Consider the following 17,156-nt stretch of genomic DNA (forward strand, 5'->3'; position numbering starts at 1 on the left):
GGAGAGAAGGCCGCCGAGAAGGGGGCGGAGCCTATCTCCTCAGCACACTGGCGCCATTTTCTCTCACAGCTCCGTTGGAGGGAAGCTCCCTGGCTCTCCCCTGCAGTTACTACACTACAGAAAGGGGTTAAAAAAGAGAGGGGGGCACTAATTAGGCGCAGTATAACAATACAGCAGCTATAAGGGGAAAAACACTTTTATATAAGGTTATCCCTATATATATATATATATATATATATATATATATATATATAGCGCTCTGGTGTGTGCTGGCATACTCTCCCTCTGTCTCCCCAAAGGGCTAGTGGGGTCCTGTCCTCTATCAGAGCATTCCCTGTGTGTGTGCTGTGTGTCGGTACGTTGTGTCGACATGTATGAGGAGGTAAATGAGGTGGAGGCGGAGCAATTGCCTGTAACAGAGATGTCACCCCCTAGGGAGTCGACACCTGAGTGGATGAGCTTATGGAAGGAATTATGTGACAGTGTCAGCTCTTTACAAAAGATTGATGACATAAGACAGCCGGCGACTCAGCCTGTGCCTGTCCAGGTGTCTCAAAAGCCATCTGGGGCTCTAAAACGCCCGTTACCGCAGATGGCAGATACAGACGCCGGCACGGATACTGACTCCAGTGTCGACGATTAAGAGACGAATGTGACTTCCAGTAGGGCCACACGTTACATGATTGAGGCTATGGAAAATGTTTTTACACATTTCTGATAATACCAGTACCACTAAAAAGGGTATTCTGTTGGGTGAGAAAAAACTGCCTGTAGTTTTTCCTGCATCTGAGGAATTAAATGAAGTGTGTGATGATGCGTGGGTTTCCCCCGATAAAAACTGTTAATTCCTAAAAAGTTATTAGCATCATACCCCTTCCCGCCAGAGGATAGGGCACGTTGGGAAACACCCCTTAGGGTAAATAAAGCGCTCACACGCTTGTCTAAACAGGTGGCACTACCGTCCCCGGATACGGCCGCCCTTAAGGAACCTGCTGACAGAAAGCAGTAAAATATCCTAAAATGTATATACACTCACACGGGTGTGATACTGCGACCAGCAATCGCCTCAGCCTGGATGTGCAGTGCTGGGGTGGCTTGGTCGGATTCCCTGACTGACAATATTGATACCCTAGATAGGGACAGTATATTACTAACTATAGAGCATTTTAAAGGATGCATTTCTATATATGCGTGATGCACAGAGGGATATTTGCCGACTGGCATCAAGTGTAAGTGCGCTGTCCATTTCTGCCAGAAGAGGATTATGGACAAGACAGTGGTCAGGTGATGCTGATTCCAAAAGGCATATGGAAGTATCGCCTTATAAAAGGGAGGAGTTATTTGGGGTAGGTCTAACAGATCTGGTGGCCACGGCAACGGCTGGAAAATCCACATTTTTACCCCAGGTAGCTTCTCAACCTAAGAAGACGCCATATTATCAGGCGCAGTCCTTTCGGCCCCATAAGGGCAAGCGGGCAAAAGGTGCCTCATTTCTGCCCCGTGGCAGAGGGAGAGGAAAAAGGCTGCAGCAAACAGCCAATTCCCAGGAACAAAAGCCCTCTCCCGCCTCCGCAAAGTCCTCAGCATGACGCTGGGGCTTTACAAGCGGTCTCAGCCACGGTGGGGGCCCGTCTCAAGAAATTCGAGACGTCTCCCCCTCGCCGTTTCATAGAGTCTGCTTTACCGACGTCTCCCTCAGACAGGGAGACAGTATTGCAAGCCATTCACAGGCTGTATTCCCAGCAGGTGATAATCAAGGTACCCCTCCTGCAACAGGGAAAGGGGTACTATTCCACACTATTTGTGGTACCGAAGCCGGACGGCTCGGTGAGACCAATTTTAAATTTAAAATCCTTGAACACTTACATACAAAGGTTCAAATTCAAGATGGAGTCACTCAGAGCAGTGATTGCAAACCTGGAAGAAGGGGACTATATGGTCTCTCTGGACATCAAAGATGCTAACCTACATGTCCCAATTTACCCTTCTCACCAAGGGTACCTCAGGTTTGTGGTACAGAACTGTCACTATCAGTTTCAGACGCTGCCGTTTGGATTGTCCACGGCACCCCGGGTCTTTACCAAGGTAATGGCCGAAATGATAATACTCCTTCGAAAGAAGGGAGTTTTAGTTATCCCTTACTTGGACGATCTCCTGATAAGGGCAAGATCCAGGGAACAGTTGGAAGTCGGGGTAGCACTATCTCAGATAGTGCTGCGGCAGCACGGTTGGATTCTCAATATTCCAAAATCGTAGCTGATCCCGACGACACGTCTTCTATTCCTAGGGATGATCCTGGACATAGTCCAGAAAAAGGTGTTTTCTCCCGGAGGAGAAAGCCAGGGAGTTATCCGAACTAGTCAGAAACCTCCTAAAACCAGGCCAAGTGTTAGTGCACAAGGGTCCTGGGAAAAATGGTGGCTTCCTACGAAGCAATTCCATTCGGCAGATTCCACGCAAGAACTTTCCAGTGGGACCTGCTGGACAAATGGTCCGGATCGCATCTTCAGATGCATCAGCGGATAACCCTGTCACCAAAGACAAGGGTGTCTCTCCTGTGTTGGTTGCAGAGTGCTCATCTTCTAGAGGGCCGCAGATTCGGCATTCAGGACTGGGTCCTGGTGACCACGGATGCCAGCCTGCGAGGCTGGGGAGCAGTCACACAGGGAAGAAATTTCCAGGGCTTGTGGTCAAGCCTGGAGACATCACTTCACATAAATATTTTGGAGCTAAGGGCCATTTACAATGCCCTAAGCCAAGCAAGACCTCTGCTTCAAGGTCAGCCGGTGCTGATCCAGTCGGACAACATCACGGCAGTCGCCCACGTAAACAGACAGGGCGGCACAAGAAGCAGGAGGGCAATGGCAGAAGCTGCAAGGATTTTTCGCTGGGCGGAAAATCATGTGATAGCACTGTCAGCAGTGTTCATTCCGGGAGTGGACAACTGGGAAGCAGACTTCCTCAGCAGGCACGACCTCCACCCGGGAGAGTGGGGACTTCACCCAGCAGTCTTCCACATGATTGTAAACCATTGGGAAAAATCAAAGGTGGACATGATGGCATCCCGCCTAAACAAAAAATTGGACAGGTATTGCGCCAGGTCAAGGGACCCTCAGGCAATAGCTGTGGACGCTCTGGTAACACCGTGGGTGTACCAGTCAGTGTATGTGTTCCCTCCTCTTCCTCTCATACCAAAAGTACTGAGAATTATAAGACGGAGGGGAGTAAGAACTATACTCGTGGCTCCGGATTGGCCAAGAAGGACTTAGTACCCGGAACTTCAAGAGATGCTCACGGAGGACCCGTGGCCTCTACCTCTAAAAAGGGACCTGCTCCAGCAAGGACCCTGTCTATTCCAAGACTTACCGCGGCTGCGTTTGACGGCAGGGCGGTTGAACGCCGGATCCTGAAGGAAAAAGGCATTCCGGATGAAGTCATCCCTACCCTGGTCAAGCCAGGAAGGATGTAACCGCAAAGCATTATCACCGCATTTGGCGAAAATATGTTGCGTGGTGCGAGGCCAGTAAGGCCCCGATGGAGGAATTTCAACTAGGTCGATTCCTGCATTTCCTGTAAACAGGAGTGTCTATGGGCCTAAAATTGGGGTCCATTAAGGTTCAAATTTCGGCCCTGTCAATTTTCTTCCAGAAAGAACTAGCTTCACTACCTGAAGTTTAGACGTCTGTAAAAGGGGTACTGCATATACAGCCTCCTTTTGTGCCTCCAGTGGCACCTTGGGATCTCAATGTAGTTTTGGGGTTCCTAAAGTCACATTGGTTTGAACCACTTGAATCTGTGGAGTTAAAATATCTCACATGGAAAGTGGTCATGTTGTTGACCCTGGCCTCGGCCAGGCACGTGTCAGAATTGGCGGGCTTTATCCTGTAAAAGCCCTTATCTGATCTTCCATTCAGACAGGGCGGAATTGAGGACTCGTCCTCATTTTCTCCCTAAGGTGGTTTCAGTGTTTCATCTGAACCAACCTATTGTGGTACCTGCGGCTACTAGTGACTTGGAGGACTCCAAGTTATGGGACGTAGTCAGGGCCTTGAAAATATATGTTTCCAGGACGGCTGGAGTCAGGAAATCTGACTCGCTGTTTATCCTGTATGCACCCAACAAGCTGGGTGCTCCTGCTTCTAAGCAGACTATTGCTCGTTGGATTTGTAAAAAGTACAATTCAGCTTGCACATTCTGTGGCAGGCCTGCCACAGCCAAAATCTGTAAAAGCCCATTCCACAAGGAAGGTGGGCTCATCTTGGGCGGCTGCCCGAGGGGTCTCGGCGTTACAACTTTGCCGAGCAGCTACTTGGTCAGGGGCAAACACGTTTGCTAAATTCTACAAATTTGATACCCTGGCTGAGGAGGACCTGGAGTTCTCTCATTCGGTGCTGCAGAGTCATCCGCACTCTCACGCCCGTTTGGGAGCTTTGGTATAATCCCCATGGTCCTTACGGAGTTCCCAGCATCCACTAGGACGTCAGAGAAAATAAGAATTTACTTACCGATAATTCTATTTCTCGTAGTCCGTAGTGGATGCTGGGCGCCCATCCCAAGTGCGGATTGTCTGCAATACTTGTACATAGTTATTGTTACAAAAATCGGGTTATTATTGTTGTGAGCCATCTTTTCAGAGGCTCCTTTGTTATCATGCTGTTAACTGGGTTCAGATCACAGGTTGTACGGTGTGATTGGTGTGGCTGGTATGAGTCTTACCCGGGATTCAAAATCCTTCCTTATTGTGTATGCTCGTCCGGGCACAGTATCCTAACTGAGGCTTGGAGGAGGGTCATAGGGGGAGGAGCCAGTGCACACCAGGTAGTCCTAAAGCTTTACTTTTGTGCCCAGTCTCCTGCGGAGCCGCTATTCCCCATGGTCCTTACGGAGTTCCCAGCATCCACTACGGACTACGAGAAATAGAATTATCGGTAAGTAAATTCTTATTTTTTAGGTTAACTTGTCATTTATTTATTTAATTTTATTAACGGTTTCTTATATAGAGCAGCAAATTCCGTTGCGGTTTACACACAATTAAAAGACGGAACCGGGTAAAAACCAACAGTCATAGAGGTAGGAGGGCCCTGCTCGCAAGCTTACAATCTATGGAATTGTCATCTAAAGGATCTGCCACTGTGTAAGCATTCTTGGCCAATGGTGGGACTGTTTAGGACTGTCTCTATTTACCTTGTCTTGCAAAGTAGAATATCAGCCAGATCATGATAATTTGTATAGATATGGAGAGAAATGTTTTTCAAAAACTATTTGTAGCCAGAGGCGTCACCAGGTGTGGTGACACCCGGTGCGCACCCCTGATGTACTGCCGCGATCGCGGCAAAAAAGGGGGCGTGGCCTTACAGATAGGGGGCGTGGCTTCGCGGGGATACCGGGATCGTCACTCTGGGGGCGTGCCCAGCATCTCCGGAGATGCTGGGCTTCCCCCAGAGACGGTCTCAGTGTGCTGTCGGCTCCTCTGCTATGACAGGAGCTGGGTGCTGTAACGGAATTTCACACTGCAGCACCTGGCTCCTGTCACTGCGGAGGAGCTGACATTTGGTGTCACCCCCTCCAGGTGTCACACCCGGGTGCGGGCCGCACCCCCCGCACCCGCCTTGTGACGCCACTGTTTGTAGCTATAAATATATACCAAGCCTGAATTGAAAATACTCCCGGATCCACCCAAGCATGCTAGATCGCTCCCCTTCTGAGGAGGTCAATCCCCTACTGGGTGCTGTATGCTATTTCCGTGTCTGCTGGCAGGTAGGAAGCTATGTATAGCGTCCGAAATTATGCTGTCTTGTTACTGTAGTAATCCGTATTTCAGTTGGACTTCTTTAATGGCCAATCCTTTGCTGTTCATTGACTCTTCCCAAAGTGGAAAATTAGTGTCCACTATAATAGCAGACTGTCTGGGAAGGCAGGGGTTAATGTGAAATTGAGAAAACAGTGTTTGACACACACTTACGTTTTACTCCTCGCCAGTAACATGCAACACTCCTCTTGTCTTCATAGATGTTCTGTCAAGTAAATGGGTAAACATGAGGCTGCCTTTGCATTGCAAAAATAGCTTGACATTTTGAAATGGAAATTTTCTTCTTTAAATTGATTTTCCTGAGTGCCCTGTTTTTCTCCCTTTACAGCTTTTTGCTGCTGTAATTATTTATGCCGGTATTCGCAATACTCTCTCTCTCATAGGTTTTGGGCTCCTATTGAAAAGGCTGTAAGCTATCTGATCGAAGGTTCTCCATTTAGAAATCTGTCAACAAAAACCTCCAAAATTCTGAACGAATGTTACAAGGATTATTTTGGTCTCTTGGTAAATCAGGATGGTTTCCCTTCACTTCAGTTTGTTGTAGACGTGAACAACAGGCCATCCTTAAAATGGTTCGTAATCAATCAACCCAAATTATATTTGTATTAGACACGTGGTGGAAACTTTTGCACGTGTTGGTGTTGCAAACAAGTCTCCATAATAAAGCCTTATTATCGCCTATCCGATTGTTTTTAGTTAAGTGTTAGCTGCCATTATCATCTCTGAATGGGCAGTACACACATTTGAGAACACAGAAAATGATATTACAGAAATGTTTGGATTGTCTATAGCCGAGTTTTCCAAACTCTGCCGTTACAGTCCAGGTTTTCAGGATATCCATTCTTGGGTCTACTGGTTAAATCAGATTGGCTCAGGTACTCATTAAGTGCTGAAGCATGTATAGCCTCAAAACCTGGACTGTAGTGATGGAATGCAAAACATTGCCAAGCTATAGGTTTTATTTGAAATGACTGACTTGCCTAATGCACAACTCCCAACACGACCCTCTCCAGGTGGGACAGAATGCTCTGCTCCTGGACTTCCCTCTTACTGTATTATTGCCTTCACCTGTGCTGAAACACCTTTCTTATCCATTAACCTGTTCAACACAGGTGCCATCAATCTTAAACTGGGAGAAAAGTGCAGGAGCAGAGCATTGTGTCCCTCCTAGAGAGGGTCATGTTGGGAGATATGCTACTGTAGGGTGGGTACACACTCGAAGTAAAGGTGCATACACACGGAGCGATATAACTGAGCGATTTTGACTATATAGTGAAAATCGCTCAGAAAGTTAGTGCATATCTCTCCATGTGTACACAGCCAGCGATGGCGATGCGCGTCCCCGCCAGGTCGCTATCGCTGCTAAAAATAGACTGTGCAGGCAAGTACATTTTGGCTAGGTCGCTGGAAAAGAAAAAGCGTCCCCTTGCTTGAATGAGTTAGCCAAAATCACCCATAGCCAAAATCGCTGGAAAAGTTAGTCAAAATCTCTGGTAAAGTTAGTCAAAATCTCCTGCTGCCAGTTCAAGGGAAAACGCTCAGTCAAAATCTCTTAGTCAAAATCTCTCCGTGTGTATGCACCTTAAGAATGTGGCTGCAGTGTGATTGACAGCGGCAACCATTGGGGGGGTGTGGGGCGAGACCATTTTCAGGCTGGCTGCGTGACGAATCACTCCACGATCGTTCTATAATATTCCTCCTCCGTGTATTCAGACACTGTCTGGTTTTTTTTTGTTTTTTGTTTCTAGTCCGAGTATCTAAAAAATTAGAGCAAATCTAGCAAAACAAATATTCAGAATCGGCGCCACAGAATTAACACAAAAGGTCGGGATTGTAATGCCCTATTACTGTGGTTCTCAAACTCTGTCCTCGAGACCCCACACAGTGCGTGTTTTGCAGTAACCCAGCAGGTGCGCAGGTGTTTTCATTACTCACTGACACATTTTAAAAGCTCAACAGGTGGAGCTAATGATTTCACTTGTGATTTCTGTGAGGAGACCTGCAAAACATGAACTGTTTGGGGTGGAGAACCTTTGTCCTGTTTGGTTTTTCTTTGTTTGTTTGTTTTCTTTTTCCCCTTCCATTTAACCTGTATTAAATAAAACTGGTGAGCAGTAGGATGTAATCTGGCTGCAACCACCACTAACACCTCCTACCTTTCCTATGGACAGAGTTGTCCAGCTAGAGTCCGTTTCTTATCTCTGTTTTGCATAATGCTTTTTTTTTATTCACGTCTGCTTATAACTATCAAAAAATAAATATATGTATCTTTATTTTATCTACACATTATGCAGGCTGTGGATAGGTGTAATGTAAGGTTAGCCATTTAGCTAATTAATCTGGCTTTAATAAACATCCATGATAATATGAAGACCTTGATGGCATCCTGTATTCTGTGCTAGATATATCATCACTGGGGAAATTCAGAATCTCTCTAGAATGGTAACGACATACACACATAATGACCCTAATTAAGGAAGTGTTTTCTTCACTCTGATCCTCCTTGAAGTACTGATCATTGGAATTGTGTCTGGTAAGTAGTGTTTGTGCTGGATGTGGTCATTTTGTTTATGAAAACACTAATTGAAAACTAAAATAATGCTCTAGACTAGATTTTCCCTCATTTCCAAACAAACGTCAGTCCTTATGGGAATTCTGTGTTACAATACCGGCTTTAAAATTGAATATTATGCTAATTTTCTGTTTGTATGTTGTAAAAAGTCCATTTTGCGGAGGGATATGTTAGTGTTTAATAAGGACAAGTGGGCTGCAGTAATGTTTACTCGTATACTGTACTAAGTGTAACCTTGGGCAGGGTTGGAGGGCAGTGTCTATGGGCTCTATTTACTAAGCCTTGGATGGAGAAATTGTGGATGGAGAAAGTCCCAGCCAATCAGCTGCTAAATACCATGTTACAGGCGGTGTTTGAAAAATGACAGTTAGGAGCTGGTTGGCTGGTACTTTCAGGCAGATGTATTAACCTGGAGAAGGCATAAGGAAGTGATAAACCAGTGATAACTGCTAGGTGATAAACGCACCAGCCAATCCGCTCCAATATGCAAATTGACAGGAGCTGTCTGGCTGGTGCGTTTATCACCTTGCCCTTATCACTGGTTTATCACTTCCTTATGTCATCTCCAGGTTAATACATCTGCCCCTTTATCTCTATCCACTTTATCTCCATTCACTTTTTCTCCATCAAAAGCCTAGTATGTAGACCCCTTAATTAGCTGAAGGTTGTCAGGGCAACTGTGATATTGTTCAGATTTACCATTATATAGTTTAATAGTATGAAAGTAAAAGTAATGTGCCATTATAACACACTTGCACCCCCTAGTGACTGACTGACTGGTTCTATATAGCCTCTAATGCCATACATTACTGAGTATAGTGATGCCCCAGGTCTCGTTGATGTCTGGGGGGGCTTTCATTAAACAAGCTCTAATAAAAATAAGACCAAATGTCTCCTTGGCGCAGTTTTGTCACGTATGGGTTAGTCCATTAGTATGGAGTCATTTCTATTTATTGAAAGTACATAAGTGTACAGTTGGTCTTTTGTCTTTATTAAAATATAACACGTTTCACTTTGTCATGTAGAGAAGTGACCTAAACATGTCACGCGTTTCACATGTATAATGTCTTCTGCCTCAGACTGGGTTATGCTGGTATTTTTCTGTTGGTAATTGGTGGACTCCAATCCCATCTTAAAGTGATTAGCTGTGTCCCACATAATCCTGACCATTCGCTGTGTAAAGATTATGACCGATGCACCTTCTGTCCGATGGATGGTCATTTTTTTGTTGTGTTGCCGTGAGGGGCAAACTTAAAATGTACTGACAAATTCATGGCATACCCTTCTCTCTGGTAGTTTAGGGAGCGGTGGTCCAAATGGGATGCCTGGAGGGTGTGGTTATGTCATTTCAGCCATGCCCCCTGTAGTTCATCACCGTCATTTGTGCCTTTTCCCAGCAGCGATGGGGTCAAAATTACACGGCTCCCTGTGAATCAAGGGATCTGGGAGTGTCACCTGCTCTCTTACAGCAGTTTCTGACAACTCTTCAGAATTTGGGAGTCTCGCATACATTCGGTGAGAGTAGGCCAATATGATGTATAGTTAGGAAGGGCGCATGCACATCTCAGTGTAAAAATAAAGCTGCCCAGTGTTTTCCATGTGTATATATCGGATTGTGGTTGGTCCAGGTGCAGTTGTGTACCCTGGATCTGCTCCTAATGCTGAGTCCCATGACCAATAGCTAATGAATAATTGACGTTCTATTTCATTTTCCTTTGTATTTGAGGTTGCATGAAGGCGTTATACAGTAACTGATAGGACTGATCATGTATTTCTGAGAATTGTGTGAGTGAAGTCAGGCTGTTGCTATGTTTGCTAAAGCAACACTAAAATAGTGACATTGAGCGGGTATATCAGGACGGCACAGTATATTCCTAAATCCATGCACAGAAGACTGGTTATATTTATCCCTTTAGACACTTGCGCCGCTTTTCACCCAATTAAGGAATAAATTCTACTCGCTGGTTATATTTATAAACGTTTCTTTCACCAACTGCAATATTTTTTAATATTTTGTATATTGTTGAAACAAAAGTTGCTTTATGTGTATCCATATGATTCAGTTTACTGTTGATGCTGGGGAGATTGTCTGTCTGTCTGTCTGTCTGTCTGTCTGTCTGTCTGTCTGTCTGTCTGTGTCTCTCTCTCTATTACACTAATAGTTGCTAGATCAACATTTATTTGGTATACAGTATATCAGCGTTGCCTTGCCTTTTTTATTTTATCTGACACAAATTGTGTCAAATACCGTAGCCCCATTTGTGTGACAAGGGGGAGATTAGTTTTTTGTTTTGGGTGGCGATAGTAAATGTTTGCCCATTAAGTATTGCATTTTGCGCCCCCAGTAGCACCAGGTTTAGCAAAATAAAGCAGTTAAACATGTCTAAAGTCCTGGTTAAGGGTGTAGTAGGGTATGCTGGCGGCTGGGCTCCTGTCGGCCAGCATACCGGCGCAGGAATCCCGACCGCCAGTATACCGACAGCTGGGCGAGCGCAAAAGAGCCCCTTGCGGGCTCGCTGCACTCGCCAAGCTGCAGGCACGGTGGTGCGCTACACGCGCCATGCTATCTAGTCTCCCTCCCAGGGGGTTCGTGGACCCCCAAGAGGGAGAAAAGGTGTCGGTATGCCGGCGCCGGTATATTGTGCGCCGGGATCCCGACAGCCGGCAAACTGAATACCACCCATGGTTGGGTGTAGTAGGGAATGCCGGCGGCCAGCATACTGGCGCCGGAATCCCGACCGCTGGCATACCGACAGCTGGGCGAGCCTCCAGGGGGGATAATGGACCCCAAAGAAGGAGAAAAAGTGTCTGTATGCGGTATACTGTGCGCCAGGATCCTGACAGCTGGCAAACCGAATACCACCCCCGGTTAAGGTGCCCAAACCGCACACTTCTCACTCCGTTCTGATCACCACCTCAGGAGGCTCAGAGCAAAAAATTTGTCCATGTCACCTATGCCTGATCGCAGCAATAATTGAATTGCTCCATCGGGTGCCCATTGCTAAAAGACGCCCAAAAAACAGTAAAATTATCGTGCCAAAAAGAAGCAAAAATAATTGACTTTTATAAAATAGTCTATGTATTATATACATGTTTCAAATATCAATTTGCAAATGCAGAACGTTCTATGCTGTCTATCTAGTACATTGGCTTAAGCAGTCATGCAAACATTGTGAGTCATTTATTAACATTTTTCTCCTCTGTTCCAAATAAAAACGAGGACAGACTGTCATGCAGCAGTGATGCCTCACCCCCCAAGAGAAAATATTTATCCTCACTTCACACTGAACATTCAATTATCAGCAATATATATCGGTGATCTGAAAAGAACGCCGGAGCGTAGCAAAGTTAAAATGACAAGCTAACGAAGTCTTTATGTCTCTCTCTGAAGATAACGGTAAAATATCCAGGCTGGGGAAGTATAGATAGCGTAATTCTGGAAACTAAGAAAGATTGAAACAAATTGTGCTGGCATAGATTGATATTGAGAGATTCGGGGAGACGTGCCATGCACATTAATGTTTCCAGAGAATATAGATACAGGGTACTGTATAAGGAACTATTAGACTTTGAGAGATGGGATTATATGATCTGAGGTGTATGTGTATTGTATGAAGTTGGAGGTTGCGATGAGTTCTACTAGTGTCTGGAGTTACGCAGAAGGGATGCAGGGCCCTTCTGCCACAGAGAAGTCGCTCAGGTTGCACCTGATTGGAGGTGGATACAGAGGACTTGGCTGCTCCAGAACATCCCATAAGTGGTGACTGAGAAAACCATGATACACGGGCAACATCCTACTCCTGAAACAACCTTCTAAGGAACAGAAGGTCTACAAACCAGAACCAAAAGATGCACCGAGCAACATTACGGAACTATCCGAACCCTTCACTGTTGGCAAGGAACACTCGAGGTCTTAGAGCTCCTTAGCTTACAGTAATGTGCACTCATTCTAGGATGGCTCATCTGACCATATCCAGTTATTGAGTGGAACCACTAAACAGACGGTGCTTTTTCCTGTGTGATGTGCGGTTTATTCAGCACAACCAAATCTTGCTCTGCCGCTTTCTCGCCAGACTGTGTTCAGTCAGTTCATCTGCAGTTGCTCCACTGCCTTTGCCTTATATTTGAGCGATTTTTACCATTACCTCCTCCTCGGAGTTCCATGCTGAAATCCTCTCCGACACAGTTACTCTGGAAACATTTGCTGGTTGAGCTATCTTAAAGCTTTTGCCAATTTCATCTCAACGATATACATTATTACAACGTTTTTAAGGTCTGTTTTTTTGTATCCAAGCTAGCTGCATCCAGTTTTTATACCCTATATAGAACGTGCATTGGTCTACTGTGTGTTTTATACGCGTTTGTGAGTGTCTATATAAGCATTGATGGGCAACCCCATACACTTAAATGGGCCACACGATTTCCTTTTAATCTACATTAAAATGTAAAATCAATACATGGAATCATAGAAAGGGACACCTATATGTAACACATACCTGCAGGCATTTTAGGAGTTATGTACTGTAACAAAGAAATATAACAAAGCAATAGGGATCTAGAGGATGCAGATGAAGGCTCGGAGGGCTACATGTTGCCCATCATGGTGTGTGTGTGTGTGGCAAAGTGTGTGCTCGCAATCTGACACTAATAATTGGGCCCTATAGTCTTTTTGGCTGGAGAGTTGCTGTAGGTAATTCTTTTGAGTTCTGTATTTTCCGCTATAGAAATGTTTTTTTTATGGTGCTGAATATTGGAGCTCTGATTGGAGGGGCGTCACTGCTCCGCTCTGCACTAAAAATAGCCAAAAAGTACAAAAGGTTTAATCGGAGCTGATTTTTGGAGCTGACCTTACAGCGCAGTTCAGTAAACTTTTGTACTTTCCTCCTCGTAGCTTGTAATCATGTATCTACGCTCCGAATAATACTATTTTTTTTTTTTTTACAGATTTAGAAGGTGCTCTATCAATTAAAAACTAGACATTAAGCAGACCAGTAGTTACAGGATATAAAATTGCAAATCTTTTCCTGCCTTGGAAATAATCTTGCTTTAAATCAAAGCTACATGACATTGATTGCTAATGTTACCGTTTATATTCATGGATTTGGAACACTGATTGAAGTCGGCCCAAATATCCTTGGTTTCTCATTACAGAGCGGCCATTCTGTAAGTGATGACACCCTTCCTGTAGCACCAGCTACACTAATCAGCGGCAGCAGCAACTAATGATGTAAATGGTGACATTAATTTTCTATGCTCCTAAGATATATCTTTAAATAAAAATACTCAAGACGCCCTCTACGCCGCGTTGAAAGGATGTAGAATGAAATTAATATAGATCATGGACCGAAAAAGAAGTGACATGGTAAAGGAGGAAGATGACGAGCATATTGACAGCAGAGGTCTTGGTCTGATGGCGGTCTCCCCAGTATAGCCATGCCTCCAGCACAAAGCATGATTGGTCTCCCAATGCTTCAATGAGTACAACACTGATGCTACCAGAGGCAGAACTCTGGGAGACAACGGAGTCAGCTTCCGCCGGGCTCCTGCTTTGAAGGGGGGCACCTCTCCTCCTGTTCTATGTGTTAAGCGACATTAATCAATTAAGTTAAATGACAGCAGCCGGTATCTCTTCCGTAGCCGACTTCCCCACTAGTCACTACACCTTACAAATCACACCCTCTTTATTATAGATATACTGGAAGCAGATACCTTACTGATGAAGCTATTTGCTCCTATAAAGGAAACATGAGAATTTTAACTATATGAAGTTATTTCTCTGACAATTACAAGTAACTTCATATAGTTAGAATTCTCACACTTCCTGTGCAAGAGCACATATCTCCATCAGTAAGGTGAATGCTTCCAGTGTAATAGGTTGTGCGTTCTAATCCTGGATATGACACTTGCAAATTAATTGTTAGAGAAATAATCAGCATTGTGAGTGACTGAGCAGATCTATGTAGGGTGTGGCTGGACCCCTACATAGATCTGCCTAGTTGCAACGGTTTTGTAGCAGCTTCATATAGTTAGAATCTGCAGGCTTGCTATGCAGGAGCAAATGTGTGTGTGTGTGTGTGTGTGTGTGTGTGTATATGTGTATGTATGTATGTATGTATATATATATATATATATATATATATATATATATATATATATACTCTAACGTCCTAAGTGGATGCTGGGGACTCCGTAAGGACCATGGGGTATAGCGGCTCCGCAGGAGACTGGGCACAAAAGTAAAGCTTTAGAACTACCTGGTGTGTACTGGCTCCTCCCCCTATGACCCTCCTCCAAGCCTCAGTTAGATTTTTGTGCCCGAACGAGAAGGGTGCACACTAGGTGGCTCTCCTGAGCTGCTTAGTGAAAAGTTTAGTTTTAGGTTTTTTATGTTCAGTGAGACCTGCTGGCAACAGGCTCACTGCATCGAGGGACTAAGGGGAGAAGAAGCGAACTCACCTGCGTGCAGAGTGGATTGGGCTTCTTAGGCTACTGGACATTAGCTCCAGAGGGACCGATCACAGGCCCAGCCATGGATAGGTCCCAGAGCTGCGCCGCCGGCCCCCTTACAGAGCCAGAAGACAGAAGAGGTCCGGAAAATCGGCGGCAGAAGACGTCATGTCTTCAACAAGGTAGCGCACAGCACTGCAGCTGTGCGCCATTGCTCTCGGCACACTTCACACTCCGGTCACTGAGGGTGCAGGGCGCTGGGGGGGGGGGGGGCGCCCCCTGAGACGCAATAAAAACACCTTGGATGGCAAAAAAAAAATGCATCACATATAGCTCCTGGGCTATATGGATGAATTTAACCCCTGCCAGAATACAAGAAAAACGGGAGATAAGGCCGCCGAGAAGGGGGCGGAGCCTATCTCCTCAGCACACTGGCGCCATTTCCCCTCACAGCTCCGTTGGAGGGAAGCTCCCTGGCTCTCCCCTGCAGTCACTACACTACAGAAAGGGTTAAAAAAGAGAGGGGGGCACTAATTAGGCGCAGTATAAATAATACAGCAGCTATAAGGGGAAAAACACTTATATAAGGTTATCCCTGTATATATATAGCGCTCTGGTGTGTGCTGGCAAACTCTCCCTCTGTCTCCCCAAAGGGCTAGTGGGGTCCTGTCCTCTATCAGAGCATTCCCTGTGTGTGTGCTGTGTGTCGGTACGTTTGTGTCGACATGTATGAGGAGAAAAATGATGTGGAGACGGAGCAGATTGCCTGTAATAGTGATGTCACCCCCTAGGGGGTCGACACCTGAGTGGATGAACTGTTGGAAGGCATTACGTAACAGTGTCAGCTCTGTATAAAAGACAGTGGTTGACATGAGACAGCCGGCTACTCAGCTTGTGCCTGTCCAGACGTCTCATAGGCCGTCAGGGGCTCTAAAGCGCCCGTTACCTCAGATGGCAGATATAGACGCCGACACGGATACTGACTCCAGTGTCGACGGTGAAGAGACAAATGTGACTTCCAGTAGGGCCACACGTTACATGATTGAGGCAATGAAAAATGTTTTACACATTTCTGATAATACGAGTACCACCAAAAAGGGGTATTATGTTCGGTGAGGAAAAACTACCTGTAGTTTTCCTGAATCTGAGAAATTAAATGAGGTGTGTGATGATGCGTGGGTTTCCCCCGATAACTGATAATTTCTAAAATGTTATTGGCATTATATCCTTTCCCGCCAGAGGTTAGGGTGCGTTGGGAAACACCCCCTAGGGTGGATAAAGCGCTCACACGCTTGTAAGAACCAGGGCTTTACCCTCTCCTGAGATGGCCGCCCTTAAGGATCCTGCTGATAGAAAGCAGGAGGGTATCCTAAAATGTATTTACACACATACTGGTGTTATACTGCGACCAGCAATCGCCTCAGCCTGGATGTGCAGTGCTGGGTTGGCGTGGTCGGATTCCCTGACTAAAAATATTGATACCCTAGATAGGGACAGTATATTATTGCCTATAGAGCATTTAAAAGATGCATTTCTATATATGCGTGATGCACAGCGGAATATTTGCCGACTGGCATCAAGTCTAAGTACGTTGTCCATTTCTGCCAGTAGAGGGTTATGGACACGACAGTGGTCAGGTGATGCGGATTCCAAACGGCATTTGGAAGTATTGCCTTATTAAGGGGAGGAGTTATTTGGGGTCGGTCTTTCAGACCTGGTGGCCACGGCAACAGCTGGGAAATCCACGTTTGTACCCCAGGTCGCCTCTCAACATAAGAAGACGCCGTATTATCAGGCGCAGTCTTTTCGTGGGCAAGCGGGCAAAAGGTTCCTCATTTCTGCCCCGTGACAGAGGGAGAGGAAAGGCTGCAGAAATCAGCCAGTTCCCAGGAACAGAAACCCTCTTCCGCCTCTGCCAAGCCCTCAGTATGACGCTGGGGCTTTACAAGCAGAATCAGGCACGGTGGGGGCCCGTCTCAATGAATTTCAGCGCGCAGTGGGCTCACTCGCAAGTAGACCCCTGGATCCTTCAGGTGATATCTCAGGGGTACAAATTGGAATTCGAGACGTCTCCCCCTCGCCGTTTCCTAAAGTCGGCTTTAACGATGTCTCCTTCTGACAGGGAGGCAGTTTTGGAAGCCATTCACAAGCTGTATTCCCAGCAGGTGATAATCAAGGTACCCCTCCTGCAACAGGGAACGGGGTATTATTCCACACTGTTGTGGTACCGAAGCCGGACGACTCGGTGAGACCGATTCTAAATCTAAAATCTTGAACACTTACATACGGAGGTTCAAATTCAAGATTGAGTCACTCAGAGCAGTGATT

The 17,156-nt window shown here is 45.7% G+C and overlaps 1 protein-coding gene across 4 annotated transcripts in view; it reads left to right on the forward strand.

Annotated features, from left to right (window-relative positions):
* PTPRG (protein tyrosine phosphatase receptor type G) overlaps positions 1–17,156 on the forward strand; it is a 733,410-nt gene that overhangs the window by 188,855 nt on the left and 527,399 nt on the right. The window contains exon 1 of one of the 4 annotated variants that reach the window (XM_063940901.1): positions 5,497–5,757. The exons of the other annotated variants lie outside the window; for them this stretch is intronic. Within the exon in view, the coding sequence (XP_063796971.1) occupies positions 5,733–5,757 (25 nt within the window). The 5' untranslated portion in view covers positions 5,497–5,732. Of the gene's footprint in view, positions 1–5,496; positions 5,758–17,156 lie in introns of those variants that run through there. 4 annotated transcript variants of the gene reach the window in all.

The sequence above is a fragment of the Pseudophryne corroboree genome, chromosome 9, assembly GCF_028390025.1.
Source record: "Pseudophryne corroboree isolate aPseCor3 chromosome 9, aPseCor3.hap2, whole genome shotgun sequence".
Taxonomy (NCBI): Eukaryota; Metazoa; Chordata; class Amphibia; order Anura; family Myobatrachidae; genus Pseudophryne; species Pseudophryne corroboree.